Below are 13,352 nucleotides of genomic sequence, written 5' to 3' on the forward strand. Positions count from 1 at the left end.
AGGCCGCCTCCCTCCCTCCCTCCCGGCGCCGCAGCGCTTTGCCGCCTCCGCAGGTCTCCCCTGATTGGTCGGCGCTCCGGGTTTGTTTGGGGTTGCTTTCACCCCCCTTGCGATTGGCTCCCTCAAATTTACGGCCTGGCTCTCTGGCCTATCAGAGCATCCCGCGGGGGGCTCTCATTGGGCCCTTGGCCTCCCTCCGCCCCGCCCCCCCGCCCCAGGTCCCTCTCGGCGCCGGGCGAGGCGCAATTGCCGGCCTGGCTGGCTGCGGGCGCGCTGCTCCGTCCGCCCTCCCTCCCTCCGTCCCTCCCTGCGCGGCCAGCTCGAGGCCCGGCCTCCGCGTCCCGGGGAGCGGGCGGGTCCGGAGGAGGAGGAGGAGCCGCCGCCTGGGGCTCCAGCACCTCGGAGAGCGCGCAGGGCCAGGCGGAGAAGGACTGCGTCGCCGCCGCCGCCGCCGCCGCCGCCGCCTCACAACTCCCCTCACCAGCCGAGGGACGGGCGCTCTTGGCGCCGCCGCTGCCATTGCAGCTGTCCCGGCGCCAGCCTTGCAGTCTTGGCCGGAGGGCTCGGTGGGGCGCGCTGCCCCTTGTGAGGGACAGCCGGCCAACAAGTTCCCGCTCGGGCCTCTCCTCGCTCGGCGACCCGCTTCGGACCCTCATTCGGACGCTTTCGCTCCCCTCGCAATTCCCGTGAGGCGAGAAGTGAGGAGGGTGATGGGGGGCGGCTACGTCGGGAGGAGCCCGCCGCCTTCGGCTTCCCGGGGCCCGGCAGCGCCTCTAGGCGACGTCGCGGGTCGGGCTTGAGGAGGCGAGCGAGATCCCCGTCCAGCTTGCCCGGGCGGGGGAAATGCCGCCCCGCCAGAACCGCGCTTTGGATGTCCCGGAAGCAGCCCGCTGAGGGGCAGTGGATTCCTCACCCGACAAGATCCCGAACGCGAAGGTTGGCGGCGAAGATCGCGAAGGATCCGCAGTTGCTGTAGGTGGCAGGCAAGCTGCCCGAGCAGCGGCGGGATCTGGTCTTTCAAACATACGCAGACGGGGGAGAAAGAAACGCCGAGGTCCAGATCAAACCATCTGTTACAGAAAGGGGGCCTGGGGCTTCGGAACACCAATTAATATGGAAATATATTTTTTCACAAGAGGGGATGAAAGTCAACATGTCAGCGAGTTCATAGGCCATTAGGGCAGTTTGAATGCTGGCTTGAATTCTGATGGATAGTCTTTTTTAATAGATATATATACACCTATACACAATGTGGATTCTTTATAAACGGCTTCCTGTGAGTAGCTGTAATTCACCTCTTCCCAATGCCTCACGTTGGGTTTGCTGAATTGGTGGGATTCTGCTCTCCCAGCCCTTTTTAAGAGTTTTGATAAAATGGAGTCTTTATATACTTCCATCCGTAAAACACCATCCTGATAAAATTCAAAAGACCGTTTTGCTGCATCACTGAAACATTTGAAAGGCACTCCTTTTGCTTTCCACTTTGGGGTTGCTAAAGGCAAGCAGTTCTTTCTCCTTTCTAAGGTTACTTTCTTCTTCAAAATGAAGAAATTTAATTTCCACAAAGTTTTGGATGGTTTAACTTCATCCCCGGGTGGAAGCGGCGGCAGCGGCCCTGGGCCTGGCAGTGGTCCTGTGCCCCCAGGAGGAACTGCAGGGACTCCCAGGGAGGAAATCCAGGAGACTCTCACTTCAGACTATTTTCAGTTAAGCAAGGTAAGAACGGCGTGTGGGGTTTTTGAAGCACAAGAAAAAATCTGGAGTGCTACACTATATTAACATTAAAAGCCAAGTCAAAATGCCTAAAGGAGGAAGTGGAACAACATCTTTTACTTTTGAACTACTGTTACATTAGAAGTTGGATCCCAATTATTTTTTCTTCCTGGTCAGAGTAAGTAAAAATGTCAGCATCATTAAGGGTCCTTATAGGACTTGGTCTCAGACATATATAGCAGATCATACTTTTGTATGACTGTGGGCTGTAGTCAGATTGAACTATGACTTAAAAGTGTTTACAAGTGCTCATCACAAATACCTGTTTATCATATTTATCATTTTTTAAAATTCTGTGAACACTGGGAGCATTCTCTGAACATTCTGTATGAAATATATTCACTTTTGGCCTAATTTTAAGCAGGGATCAGCTAGAAGCCTTCATTTTTAAATTATCTTGGGTACAGGCCTTTTCATTTTGTAGGAGTATTACTGATACATTAATTATAGACTGTGTCTTTGTATTCTGTCTATGTTTTCATAATAGTTGTTTTGCTTCTTATATAATGAAGTCAATATTAGAAACCCAGCACCTATAATTGGCAACTTTAATAATGGAAAATAGTTGGGATCCATGTTAGAGTTGCTGACATGCAATCTGAATTATGTGAGAGTTTTATCTGAAAAGGGAAAGCAGATTTGATTTTTAAAAAAATGTTATCCAGCATTCAAATATTTTATTTTTTTTGATACAGGGTGAGAAGTTATTTTTTGTTCTGTGTTAATCATAGTTTTAGTAGTAATTTAGTAGTAAGATGGGGAAAGCCAAATGGAATGATGTCCTTTATGAGCATGTTTAGAAAAATAAATAAATGTATATATTGTCCTTTTTCAATTTAGGATTTTTAGTTACTGTTAAGTGAATAAAATTGAATTCTTTATAACTGAGGTTTTCTTCACAGTATCAAAAGCATGTAAGTGGGTACAAAATGTAACCATGCAAACACATTTGTTGTGCATTAGATGTTTCAGTAATGTGAACATTTGAAATAGGGTAAAGATGAAGTACTCACTTCACCATATTTTTCAGATTTAGTATCTAGAATTGTCATTAGCCTCATAGAGAAAAGTATCTCTTATTTCATTTGTTCTTGAGGATATTTGCATTAGCCTTACAGAAACAATGATTAATGGTGTTTTGGCCCTTTTGGATCAATTGATTTGTCAGCTGCCCTGAATTAAGTGTTTGCCCTTAATTGCACCATGGTAAAAGCTGGCTTAATTGGCCACTTCAATAGAACTAATATTTTTCCCCACATGGACTTTACATTAATGTGGAAAAGAAACTGAAGACATCCAACACTAATATTGCATTACCAGTCCAGGCCTTCTTTACTGAGTGACAAAGACACACACATTTTTAAAGGTGTCTAAAGAGTAATCGACTCCCTAATATCAAATTCACATGATTCTTACATAAGAGATCAGAGGCCCTTTAATGGTACTTCATCCCACATTGCTTGCAAAGCCACAAAATCAGTAGAGACTAGGTAGTCTGCATTGGTGAATTTTGATTTTTGAGTGGGAGAGGACCCCCATGGGGAAAAGCAGGTGTGTTTTGGTAAACATATTGGTGTAAATTGGTGAGCTTTTCCCTGCCCCCTCTCCCTAAGTCCCTCATCCAAGACTTCAGTGAAGAAATGAATTGTGGCATATCTGTGGCATATTATCAAATTTGCAGATGTTATCCCTATTCTCAGGGATTTATTTTTCCAGCCGGAACGTACTGGAACTCAGTTCTGGCACCTCTCAGGTAGCCACCATTACCGTTATCAGAACAAGGGAGGAGCTCATGGTGAGTTCTGGCACCTCTTTTTCTAGAAAAATGCACTTCTTTTACTTAAATATTTCCCTATGAAAACCTGGACATTCTGCTGATTATCATCTACAAGACAAGGTTTTTTATGTCAAGTAGGTAAGACAGTAGCTAGATAGATAAGCTAAGTTAACTCTGCAAATTCTTGTTTTTCAATATATATTTTCCCTAAAAGACTTAGTGGGGGGGGGGAGCTGACTCAATTCTTCCAATTCATTGTGATACGGCTTCAGCGACGGATTGAGTTCAAAGGTGGTAATAATTTTGACTTAAGTGATAGTGCATATATATGTACTAAAGAAGATGTTGTCCAAAACAATATTTTCCAATCCCTGCCATAAGATGTGTAGTTTAGTACCTGTCCCTGCTAAACGCCGTCCTTATTTTGTTCCTGTTTTGGTTTTGGGTTATTGGGGAAGCATTTTCAACATTTTGTTAGTGTGCCCTAATATATAGTGGACCAATGGCATCTGACTTTTGCAGAGCCATGACATACATTTAATCTAAAATGGCTCTATTGTGTGTTATCATATATGCTATCTGCCCCATGCTCCCTTTGAGTAGGGACTCTCTTGGCATATATGAAGTTGAAACAGCCTCCAGAGTTGAAATCAGCTGCCACAGTTATCAACACCCTTGATGATCTCCATAAATGTCTAAGAGGCAAGACTGGGTGTGGGGGAAAGGACAATTAATGAAATAGATTTAAGCCACAGAGGCTGTGTGGTGAATTTTGTTATCATTATCATTATTCTTTATTAAATTTGTATACCGTCCTTCATGGTTTTGGAAGGGGTGGAGCAGGTGGAAGGTGGAAAGCTAATGAGAGATGGAGAATGAAATGGAAAGGTGAGAGAGCTTTTCTCCCTTGTGCTATGTCCAAAATACAGGGTTGGAGGGACGTGTAAGGATCTTTACCTTCAGGGTAAATCCCTAAAAGAAAGTAAAAAAAGAGGAGACTTTCCTAAGCTGTGGCAAACCTCTATTAAGAGTCCATTGGAGGGGAGAGTGCAAAAAAAGAAAAACTCAATTCCAGACAAGTGAGTCTATAGTTATGACAGCAAGACTGTGGTTATCATAGGGGTCCAAGCTCTAGGCGGAATGTAAAATTTTAAAATGAAAATCAATCTGTGTGTTGTATTGTATTTTATTATTGTGTTGTTTTTGGACTCGTCCAGACAACCTGTTTATTGAACCTCCATTCTGATTTGCTTTTGCAAAGCTTATGGTTATATTTTGTCCGCTCTCAGTAATGGCTCCCTTGGTAGGACTGCAGTCTTAAACCTCACAGTTTCCCTTACTACAGGACTTGTACAGCACTTATCTAAGAAAGTGTGACGTTACATGTGTCTCCTCACTAAAAGCAAACAAGCACCTATGTACAGGGGAAGAGCTTTCATATAAAAGGGTCCAAGTATGGTTTTCAGAGGGACGCGGGTGGCGCTGTAGGTAAAACCACAGAGCCTAGGACTTGCCAATCAGAAGGTTGGCAGTGTGAATCCCCGCAACGGGATGAGCTCCCATTGTTTGGTCCCAGCTCCTGCCCACCTAGCAGTTCGAAAGTACATCAAAGTGCAAGTACATAAATAGGTACCATTCCGGCGGGAAGGTAAGCGGCGTTTCCCTGCGCTTCTCTGGTTCTCCAGAAGCGGCTTAGTCCTCCTGGCCACATGACCTGGAAGCTGTACGCCGGCTCCCTTGGCCAGTAAAGCGAGATGAGCGCCACAACCCCAGAGTCATCCACGACTGGACCTAACGGTCAGGGGTCCCTTGACCTTTACCTTATGGTTTTCAGACAAGATTGACTTCATACCCCTTACTTAGAAATTAAGCCATGTTACACGCCATAAATTTTTGAATTTGTGTATTGTTTACAGGAACACCTACACATCCATTGCAAAAAAAAGCTAAGGAAACACACAAAAACTTTAAAAATGTGAGGACGCTTGCTTTGAGTTGCAGTGATTCCAAGGCCATCCTCTAGGGTTATTTTGGGTCCTTAAAAACATTAAATGTCCAACAACTTATTGTTCCTTTCTGGTAATGGGGAGGCTCACAGTGCACCTGCAGCTGAATTTTGCTGGGTAAACTTTAGGGATGGGACATATCTGGAAGAGCTGCCAACACTGGTTTAGGTGTCTGTGAAGTCACCATCAAATAATTCTGATAGGGGAACAGGTCATGGTGCTCCAAAGGTGCTTGTCATCACAAGGAAACTCTGGAGCCATCGTGGAGGATCTGGCCCATAAGGTTCATGCTTCAGGGCAGCTCCCTCCCCCTGTACTGCCCAGAGCAGCTGCACCAGCCCTGGAGCTGCAGTTACTAGAAGAGACGGCCATCCTTTCCTAGTTAAGATTTATTTGTTTGTCCTGGGAAAATTGTCAGGGCTGAGTCACAGAGTTGAAGATTCCCATTCTGCATTAAGCAGCTCTGACACACAGAAGGAGCTTATGATACTGGCATTAGCCTGCAAAAGTGAATTAAATGACTGAACCAGAATCGTACTGAGGACCTGGAAAACTGAACTTGTAGTTCTGTGCTTCCTCAAATTCTGTCACAAAAGGCTTATTACACAGTTGATGCAGACCAGACTGGAGCTAGGCATACAATGAGTGGATCATTCTGAGAGTGACAAAGAGGCTTGGTAGTGACATTTCTGTATGGCACCATGAAGGAGAAAATGCTGCTCCTACTTTTATGGACTAATGCAGCAGAAATGTACCCCTGTTGGCTCTCCTGGACCTCTCAATAGCTTTCAGTACCTTCATCCATGGTAATTTTCTGTATCACTTGTCTGAATAGGAGTCGGGGGCACTGCACTTTGTTGGTTCCAATCCTATCTTACAGGTAGTATTAAGAAGGTGATGCTGAGGAACCTCTTGCTCTGGACTGCAGTGCTGAGAGCCAGTTGCTGTGCATCGTCATGCCATATGCTATGGGGTTTCACATGCCTTTAATATTTACATGAAAACACTGGGAGAAATCAACTCAAGATTTGGGGCAAGGTGTCACCAAAATATGGGTGATGGCCATTCCTCTTTCCCCTTTTTGTATACGCCAAGTAAAGCAATGGATGTTAGTAATGGGATAGAGGGAGGCTAATAAAGTAAAGCTTCATCTAGATAAAATGGCAGTATTCAACCAGTTCTGGATGGGTTGCACTCTGCCATAAAGATCGGATTTCCAGCATGATACCACTTGAGCCAGATTTGCAGTTGGATAAACAGCCAGATGGGCGGGGTATAAATATTATTATTATTATTATTATTATTATTATTATTATTATTAAATGGAGTTCATAGCACTAACTTCATTTCCAGTGCCATCTGTTCTCCCAAATGTCAATTATTTTCTATTGGACAAAACTGAAAAGGGGGAGGGGAGATGTTTTCTTTCCTGAATATTTCTGGGAACATTTTTGTCTGGTGCCTAAAGATATGTAATGAAGGCACCAGGCAAGTCTCCCTGAGGAGAGCATTCCACAAACGGGAGCCACCACAGAAAAGACCCATTTTCATGTTGCTGCCCTCCAGACCTCTCATGGAGGAGGCACACAGAGAAGGGCCTCAGATGATGATGATGAGAACTGGATCTGGGTTGGTTCATATGGGAAAGGGGTGATCTTTGAGGTATTAATGCCAGAGGTAATTGAGAAAAGATTACCACATTGGATGCAGGATCTTTGATAGCTCCAAAGCTGGCAACTTACTCCCACAAAAATCAAAGCCCAGCTAAGCTGTTACATACTGAGCCAGGCCTTGCCATCCCTAGTTGGGTATCTTCACACTTGAAGAACCTGGAAGCCCAAGATGCTTGGAGACCTCTTGGAAGTTCTCTGGCACCTCTGTTGACCAAGGTCACTGGGACAGAACTTCATGGAGTTGCTGTTGGCAAGTTGATCAGGGCTAGTTGCTCAAGTCCAAAGATGCAATCTCTTTGCCCTTCTGTTCTTTTAGACTGAGCTTCTCGTTCAACCGAGCAATATACATCTTCTGTGGCTCGCTCTTCCTCCTGGTAACCTTGGCCAGTCTTGGGGTTCAGACATGATGTTTCTTTGCTTTAGTGCCCATATCTAACTCAATGAGTGGGTGATGACAGAAGGGGTGCCTCATTAGCCCCATCTGTTAGCCCCAGCAGTGCCTCTTCCTGAGCAAGTTTCCAGTGTTCCACTTCCACTGGGATGCCCCCTCTCTTTGTGGCATCTGACATCATTGGCTTGAAGGGCTGGTTCTCCCCGACCAATCTGCCCTGCAATTATTTGATACTTTGCCATTCAGTTTCTTCTGTAGAGGTTTGTTGTATGTATTTGCATACTGTGGGTGGAGGCAGCAGATGGGCAAGTTTTCCACAGCCCAGCCACCAACAGAGCTTCTTCCCTTCTATGACAATCTATCTCAGTCAAAGAATAGTGTTTGAAAGATAAATGGTCTGTGAAATATACAGACTTGCTGTTGTTGACATCTGTCTGACTTACAAGAAAATGAAGTGCACCTCTGGGAGTGATACTAAAATTGCCCCATGTTGTAGATTAGTTTTAGGCTTTACTTTGTGCCCCTCCTATACCTTTACTGTCCAGCTATTTTAGGCCTTTTCTGCAACGTGTTTCTCCCTCATATTTGTTTACCTTTCAACTTGGCCTGCCTGCAGCTTTCCCTACTGAATTAGGACTCCCTTTGTGACTGCAACTCTCCGTAATTTAAGAGTTTAATCATGTAAACAACTCTGCAGCAAATGTAGAAGCACAAGCTCAGGAATCAATGCACTGCCTTCTTTGTCCTAATTTTGGTGGGGAAATATTATTGCATTGTACAACTATACCATATCACTCATGTATAACATTGCTTATTTAGAAGGAAAAATACAGCTGAACTGGGTGAAGGTGGGAGATGTGGTCTTCTGTCTTTGACTGAGAAGTAGACTGTGCATCCGTTTATCTAAAGTGAGTGCCTTTTCAAAGCTGTTTACTCAGCCATGAGGGAAATGCACACAGAGTGGCAAAGGGAGGCCAGGAAATGGGGATTTAGGTTCTAGCTGTGTTCACTGCATGAGAGAGAAGCTCACAGAGAAGCAGTGCTCTTGCTGTATATATGACAGTCTGTCTTGTTTGGATGAGCATTTCCTGCACTATCTTTTAATCCATTTTTAGTCTGATGTTTTAAAGAAAAGGTATCTGGTTATTTTATTAAGAGCATGTGGTACATGTCCTTCCTTCTCCACAAGAGGCGGGCTTAAAAAATGAAAGAAAGAAAGAAAGAAAGAAAGAGAAAGAAAGAAAGAAAGGCAGACATACTCAGCTGGTGATATGACTCTTTAGAGGCTAACAGATTGATAGAGCTATCTAACCCTCCTGGGCAGAGGGGTGAGGTTGGATTAGGTGCCCAGCTGTCCTGGCTAAATTGGTCCCCTAATGGAGGGACACAAGCATCATTCTGTTGATGTGGCACTCCTCCTTTCACCTGCCAAAAGTGTGGATGGGCATGACAATGATGCTTCTGGAAGGCACCAAGGTAGAGAATGTCATGGCTGCTTCTGAACTCTCTGCTTCAGATCAGGAGTGAGAGGAGAAAGGATGAGACTATGTCAACTTTGACATGATGATGAAGCCCCTGCTCTTCTTCCAGACATGGCCTGGACCTGAAAAGATGGGAGACTCAGGGGTTGTGGAGGATGATGGGGGCAGGGTACAGTCTGTTGTTATAGAGCAAGAGAGTTTAGACAAGGAGGTGGGCCTGGGTTCCTCCCAGGGAGAGGTGTCAAGAAAAGGGAGGAGACCCATCTCCTTCCTCCCAGAGGAGTGCCCATCTTCAGGCCGCAAATGCCCACATGGAAGGGATTCTTGTGAGTGTACTTTTTTCTTCTGTACTTTAAAGCTTGGTGGGTAGGCAGGGTAACTTGCTGGAACAGCATTACAGCTCCCATATAGCCTTGGAATTCTTGTTGCTGATCTTGGACTTGTGAACCCTGACCCTTGTGCCTGTACTGGACACATTACTGCTAACCCTTCACCTTGTAAGAGCTGCTGGACTGTATTTGGATCCCAATCTCCTGTATTCTCACTGGTATCATGAGATTGCATTGGGACCAATCCTGCAACTCACGTTTTGCTGCAGCTGCCATGAGCAACAGGGCTGCAAATGCAGCTATGCTTCCAATCTGCTCCACAAAACCCCACCTACATGGAGGTGAAGTTAGGCCTGCACCTGTAGTCTACTTCATCGAATGTGTGAAGTGTAACCCTGAATTTGCAAACCTATGCCCACTGAGGGGTGGGAGATGTAGAGCAGGCTTCCTCAAACCTGGCCCACCAGATGTTTTGAGACTACAATTCCCATCATCCCTGACCACTGGTCCTGCTAGCTAGGGATCACGGGAGTTGTAGGCCAAAAACATCTGGAGGGCCAACTTTGAGGAAGCTTGATGTAGAGCAACTTCAAAAGAACAGGCAGTGAGAATTGCCTGAAAGCAAAATAGTTACAGAGAGCAGTTAACAAGGATGTACAGTGACCAAGTTAAAATGGAATGTTACTCGATGTTAAGACGCATGTCCTGGTTCTGATAAGCCAATTTAACATATGCTGTGGTAAGAACAAACAAAACTGCAATCTCAATTCAAGTCATGGTTGACAAAACTGAACAGTATGATAAATTGCAATAATTCAGCAATTTCCTTTGAATCTCTATGTTCCAGTGTTCTCATTTTACAGTGTAGTTACAGTGTTCCCTGTTCTAATTGACTGAAATTTCCCCCTGAACCTGTGGCACAACTGCATTAGCTACTGAATAGTTTTCCGGTCCAGATCAAAGTGTGGTTTTGATTTATAAAGCCGTATGCAGCTTAGCACCCCACTGTCTCAAGGACCACCTCTCTCCACATGAACCAACGTGGACCCTGCATTTGTCATCTGAGGCTCTTCCTTGAGAACAGCCTTCTCAGTAGTGGCTCCCAATTTATGGAAACTCCCCAGGGATGCACCACTACTGTGTATTGTTAGGTGCCAGGCAAATGCATTCTTGTTCCCCCAGGCTTTTGGAACTTGCTTTTTGTTTATCTTCTGGAGTTGAGTCGATTCTGTTCTTTTCTATATGCTACTGATGTATTTTGGGTTGTATTATTATTGTTTTTCCACTTTTAAAATATTACTTTATGAGAGCCAGTGTGGTGTAGTGGTTAAGAGCGGCAGTCACATAATCTGGGGAACCGGCTTCGCATCTCCGCTCCTCCACCTGCAGCTGCTGGGTGACCTTGGGCCAGTCACACTTCTGTGAAGTCTCTCAGCCCCACTCACCTCACAGAGTGTTTGTTGGGGGGGAGGAAGGGAAAGGAGATTGTGAGCCGCTTTGAGACTCCTTAAAGGGAGTGAAAGGCGGGATATCAAATCCAAACTCTTCTTCTTCTTCTACTTGTAACTTGCTTTGAGTTCTCTTTTCTGAAAATAACGATAATAGCAATACTAATTTCTTCAGACTCCGCTGCCGCAGGTTGTACTTTACCTTAATTTATCTGTATTTCCTTTTGAACTGAGATACAAGAGGAGCTTCTATATTAGGGTATGATAATATTTATGTAGATGTGTATATACATTATTATTAAATATTAGAATTTGCCTAGTTCATTTGTTAAAGAATATAATTAATTTGTTAAAAGATCTGCACTCAGTTGACAGCCTATTAATTAGTTTGGTTATCCAGAGCTTTGTTTGCACCAGAAATAATACTTAATGATACTGTAAAGCAACTACTCTACATCAACTGAGTTTCTTTCTTCTTTTGCAGACAGTTCGCCATGGGTTTCCTTATCTTCCCACTGCCTTAGCTTTTGACCCAGTTCAGAAGATTCTGGCTATAGGGACAAGAACAGGTGCTATTCGAATGTATCCTTTGCTAGTATACCAAACAGTATGATTTGCAGCATAATGTACATTTTACAATCTGCGCTTTTAGCTGGTTTTCCTGCATTTGTACATTCCAATAGGGGAACAGGAGGAGGATGACACAGGGAGGGGGCTGAGACAGGAGGGGAGGCAAGTGCTTCCATCTCCCAGTTGCTTTGGATGGTGAAGCATGTCTTCCCTCTCCGTTTGGGGAGCACAGCAAAGGAATCTAGGGAGGGAGGACATCTACACTGCCTCAATAAAGGTTGCTTGTTGCTCTTCTCTGAGGTTCTTTCCTCTACTTTTGCAAGATCCAGATTAAAGCAGCATCAAACACAGTCTTTTTTCTTCTTTTCTACCAGTCTTTGAAACGAGCAATATATCCATGTCACCTCATTGTTCAACCTCTGGGTTCATCTCCAATGGATTGATTGAGAGATATAAAAACTCTCATCTTTCTCTCTCTTTCTCTTTCTCTCTCTGTCTCTCACACAAATAAACACTTAGATTGATGGTAAACTACCCCAAAAGTATGTTTGGCGTGCATGCAGAGTGGTGATGGAATTTGGATTATTCGTGAGCTTTTTATTGTTAGAATTTGTCTTTATAAGTAATCTCTGTGTGCCTGATGCTCCAATAAGGAACCTTTTGGAGGAGGCAGCTGCACTGGGAAAGCAATACATTTAAGTACAACAAAGCCTGTGACTTCCAAGTATAGGAGTGCACATTAGGGAATTCTCACACAGGGCCTAATCTGCCCAGGGAGACAGTGGAAGGAAAACTGTAAAATTAATGCTCATTAAACACACCTGGAAAAGGACAGAGCTTGCTTGAGCACTAGACAGGTATCCACACAGAGAGTTAGAATTTATAAGAAAAGTGTTTATTCTACACTGCCCTTCATCCCAGGATCACAGGGCGGTTTACAATGTAAGAACACAAGACTACATAACATAGTAACAAACTAAAACAATACTCCCCAGTTTAAAAGGCCATATATTGTTTAATTAGCCAAAGACTAATTAAATATAGCAAGGACAGGTCTGTCTTCAGACCACCGCACAAAATCAGCTTTTGTTGTCCTACAAAAAACTATAAGTCCCCGGACTATAAGAATATAAATAAATAAAGTGTATTAAATTCCACAAATATCAAGGGCTTGGCCAATGCAACATTGATATGGACAATAACTTCAGACCAAAAAAGAATACTGTAGTACCAAACATGCCCACATCACATACTTCAGTCACACCTCCAGCACCTATCTGTATTAGACAGTGCCAGTTAAAAATGGTTAACTGTGTTTTATTTTGTTTTGCTTTTATTTCAGCTATCAAAAACTGGATTAACTGATCCTTAACTTTGACTCTAAACAGATTGGGCAGACCGGGTGTTGATTGTTATTGCCAACACGAAGGTGATGCTGCAGTTCTGCAGCTTCAGTTTTTGATCAATGAGGTAAGGCTATATTTACAAAAATGCAGATGTTTATTTAAACATGAGCAAAGTTATGTGTTCAAGTTTTTTTTTTTTTTTAAGGGGGCATCTGTGGGTGGAATTCCCAGTTTGAAAAAGCAAGTTTCCAGCATTTGTAGAATCTGAGATAAAAGGCAATACGTGCAAGCACACCTCTTTTGTGTGTGAGAAGCCAGCCCCAGCCTACTCTTACCTTTCAGTGCTTTTGACCAATGAGTGCAGGCATAGAAATGATTCACATTTAGGATGTGATTAGACCAAGAGAAAGTTAGAGTGAAACACTGATTGTTTAGACCAGTGGTTGCCTACCTTTTGGGGTCCAGGGCCACATTTGGAATTTTGAGAAGGTGCCAAGGGCACCAGTCAGAAAATGGCTGCCACCAGGGGTGGAACATAAGAAGCTGCCTATCTAGGTA

The 13,352-nt window shown here is 44.1% G+C and overlaps 1 protein-coding gene across 6 annotated transcripts in view; it reads left to right on the top strand.

Annotated features, from left to right (window-relative positions):
* The first annotated feature begins 219 nt into the window (after positions 1-219).
* Positions 220-13,352, top strand: part of STXBP5L (syntaxin binding protein 5L) — a 79,426-nt gene continuing 66,293 nt past the window's right edge. For 4 of the 6 annotated variants that reach the window (XR_014559320.1, XM_083718464.1, XM_083718465.1 and 1 more), the window contains exons 1-3: positions 234-1,716; positions 11,363-11,460; positions 12,837-12,918. Coding sequence is in view for 3 of the 6 variants with exons in the window: in XM_083718464.1 (XP_083574590.1) it covers positions 1,543-1,716; positions 11,363-11,460; positions 12,837-12,918 (354 nt within the window). In the remaining 3 variants the exon portion in view is untranslated. Of the gene's footprint in view, positions 1,717-11,362; positions 11,461-12,836; positions 12,919-13,352 lie in introns of all 6 variants that reach the window. The other 2 variants (XM_083718467.1, XM_083718466.1) reach the window with 2 other exon arrangements.

Source organism: Podarcis gaigeae (assembly GCF_964106915.1).
Source record: "Podarcis gaigeae genome assembly, chromosome: 17".
NCBI lineage: Eukaryota > Metazoa > Chordata > Lepidosauria > Squamata > Lacertidae > Podarcis > Podarcis gaigeae.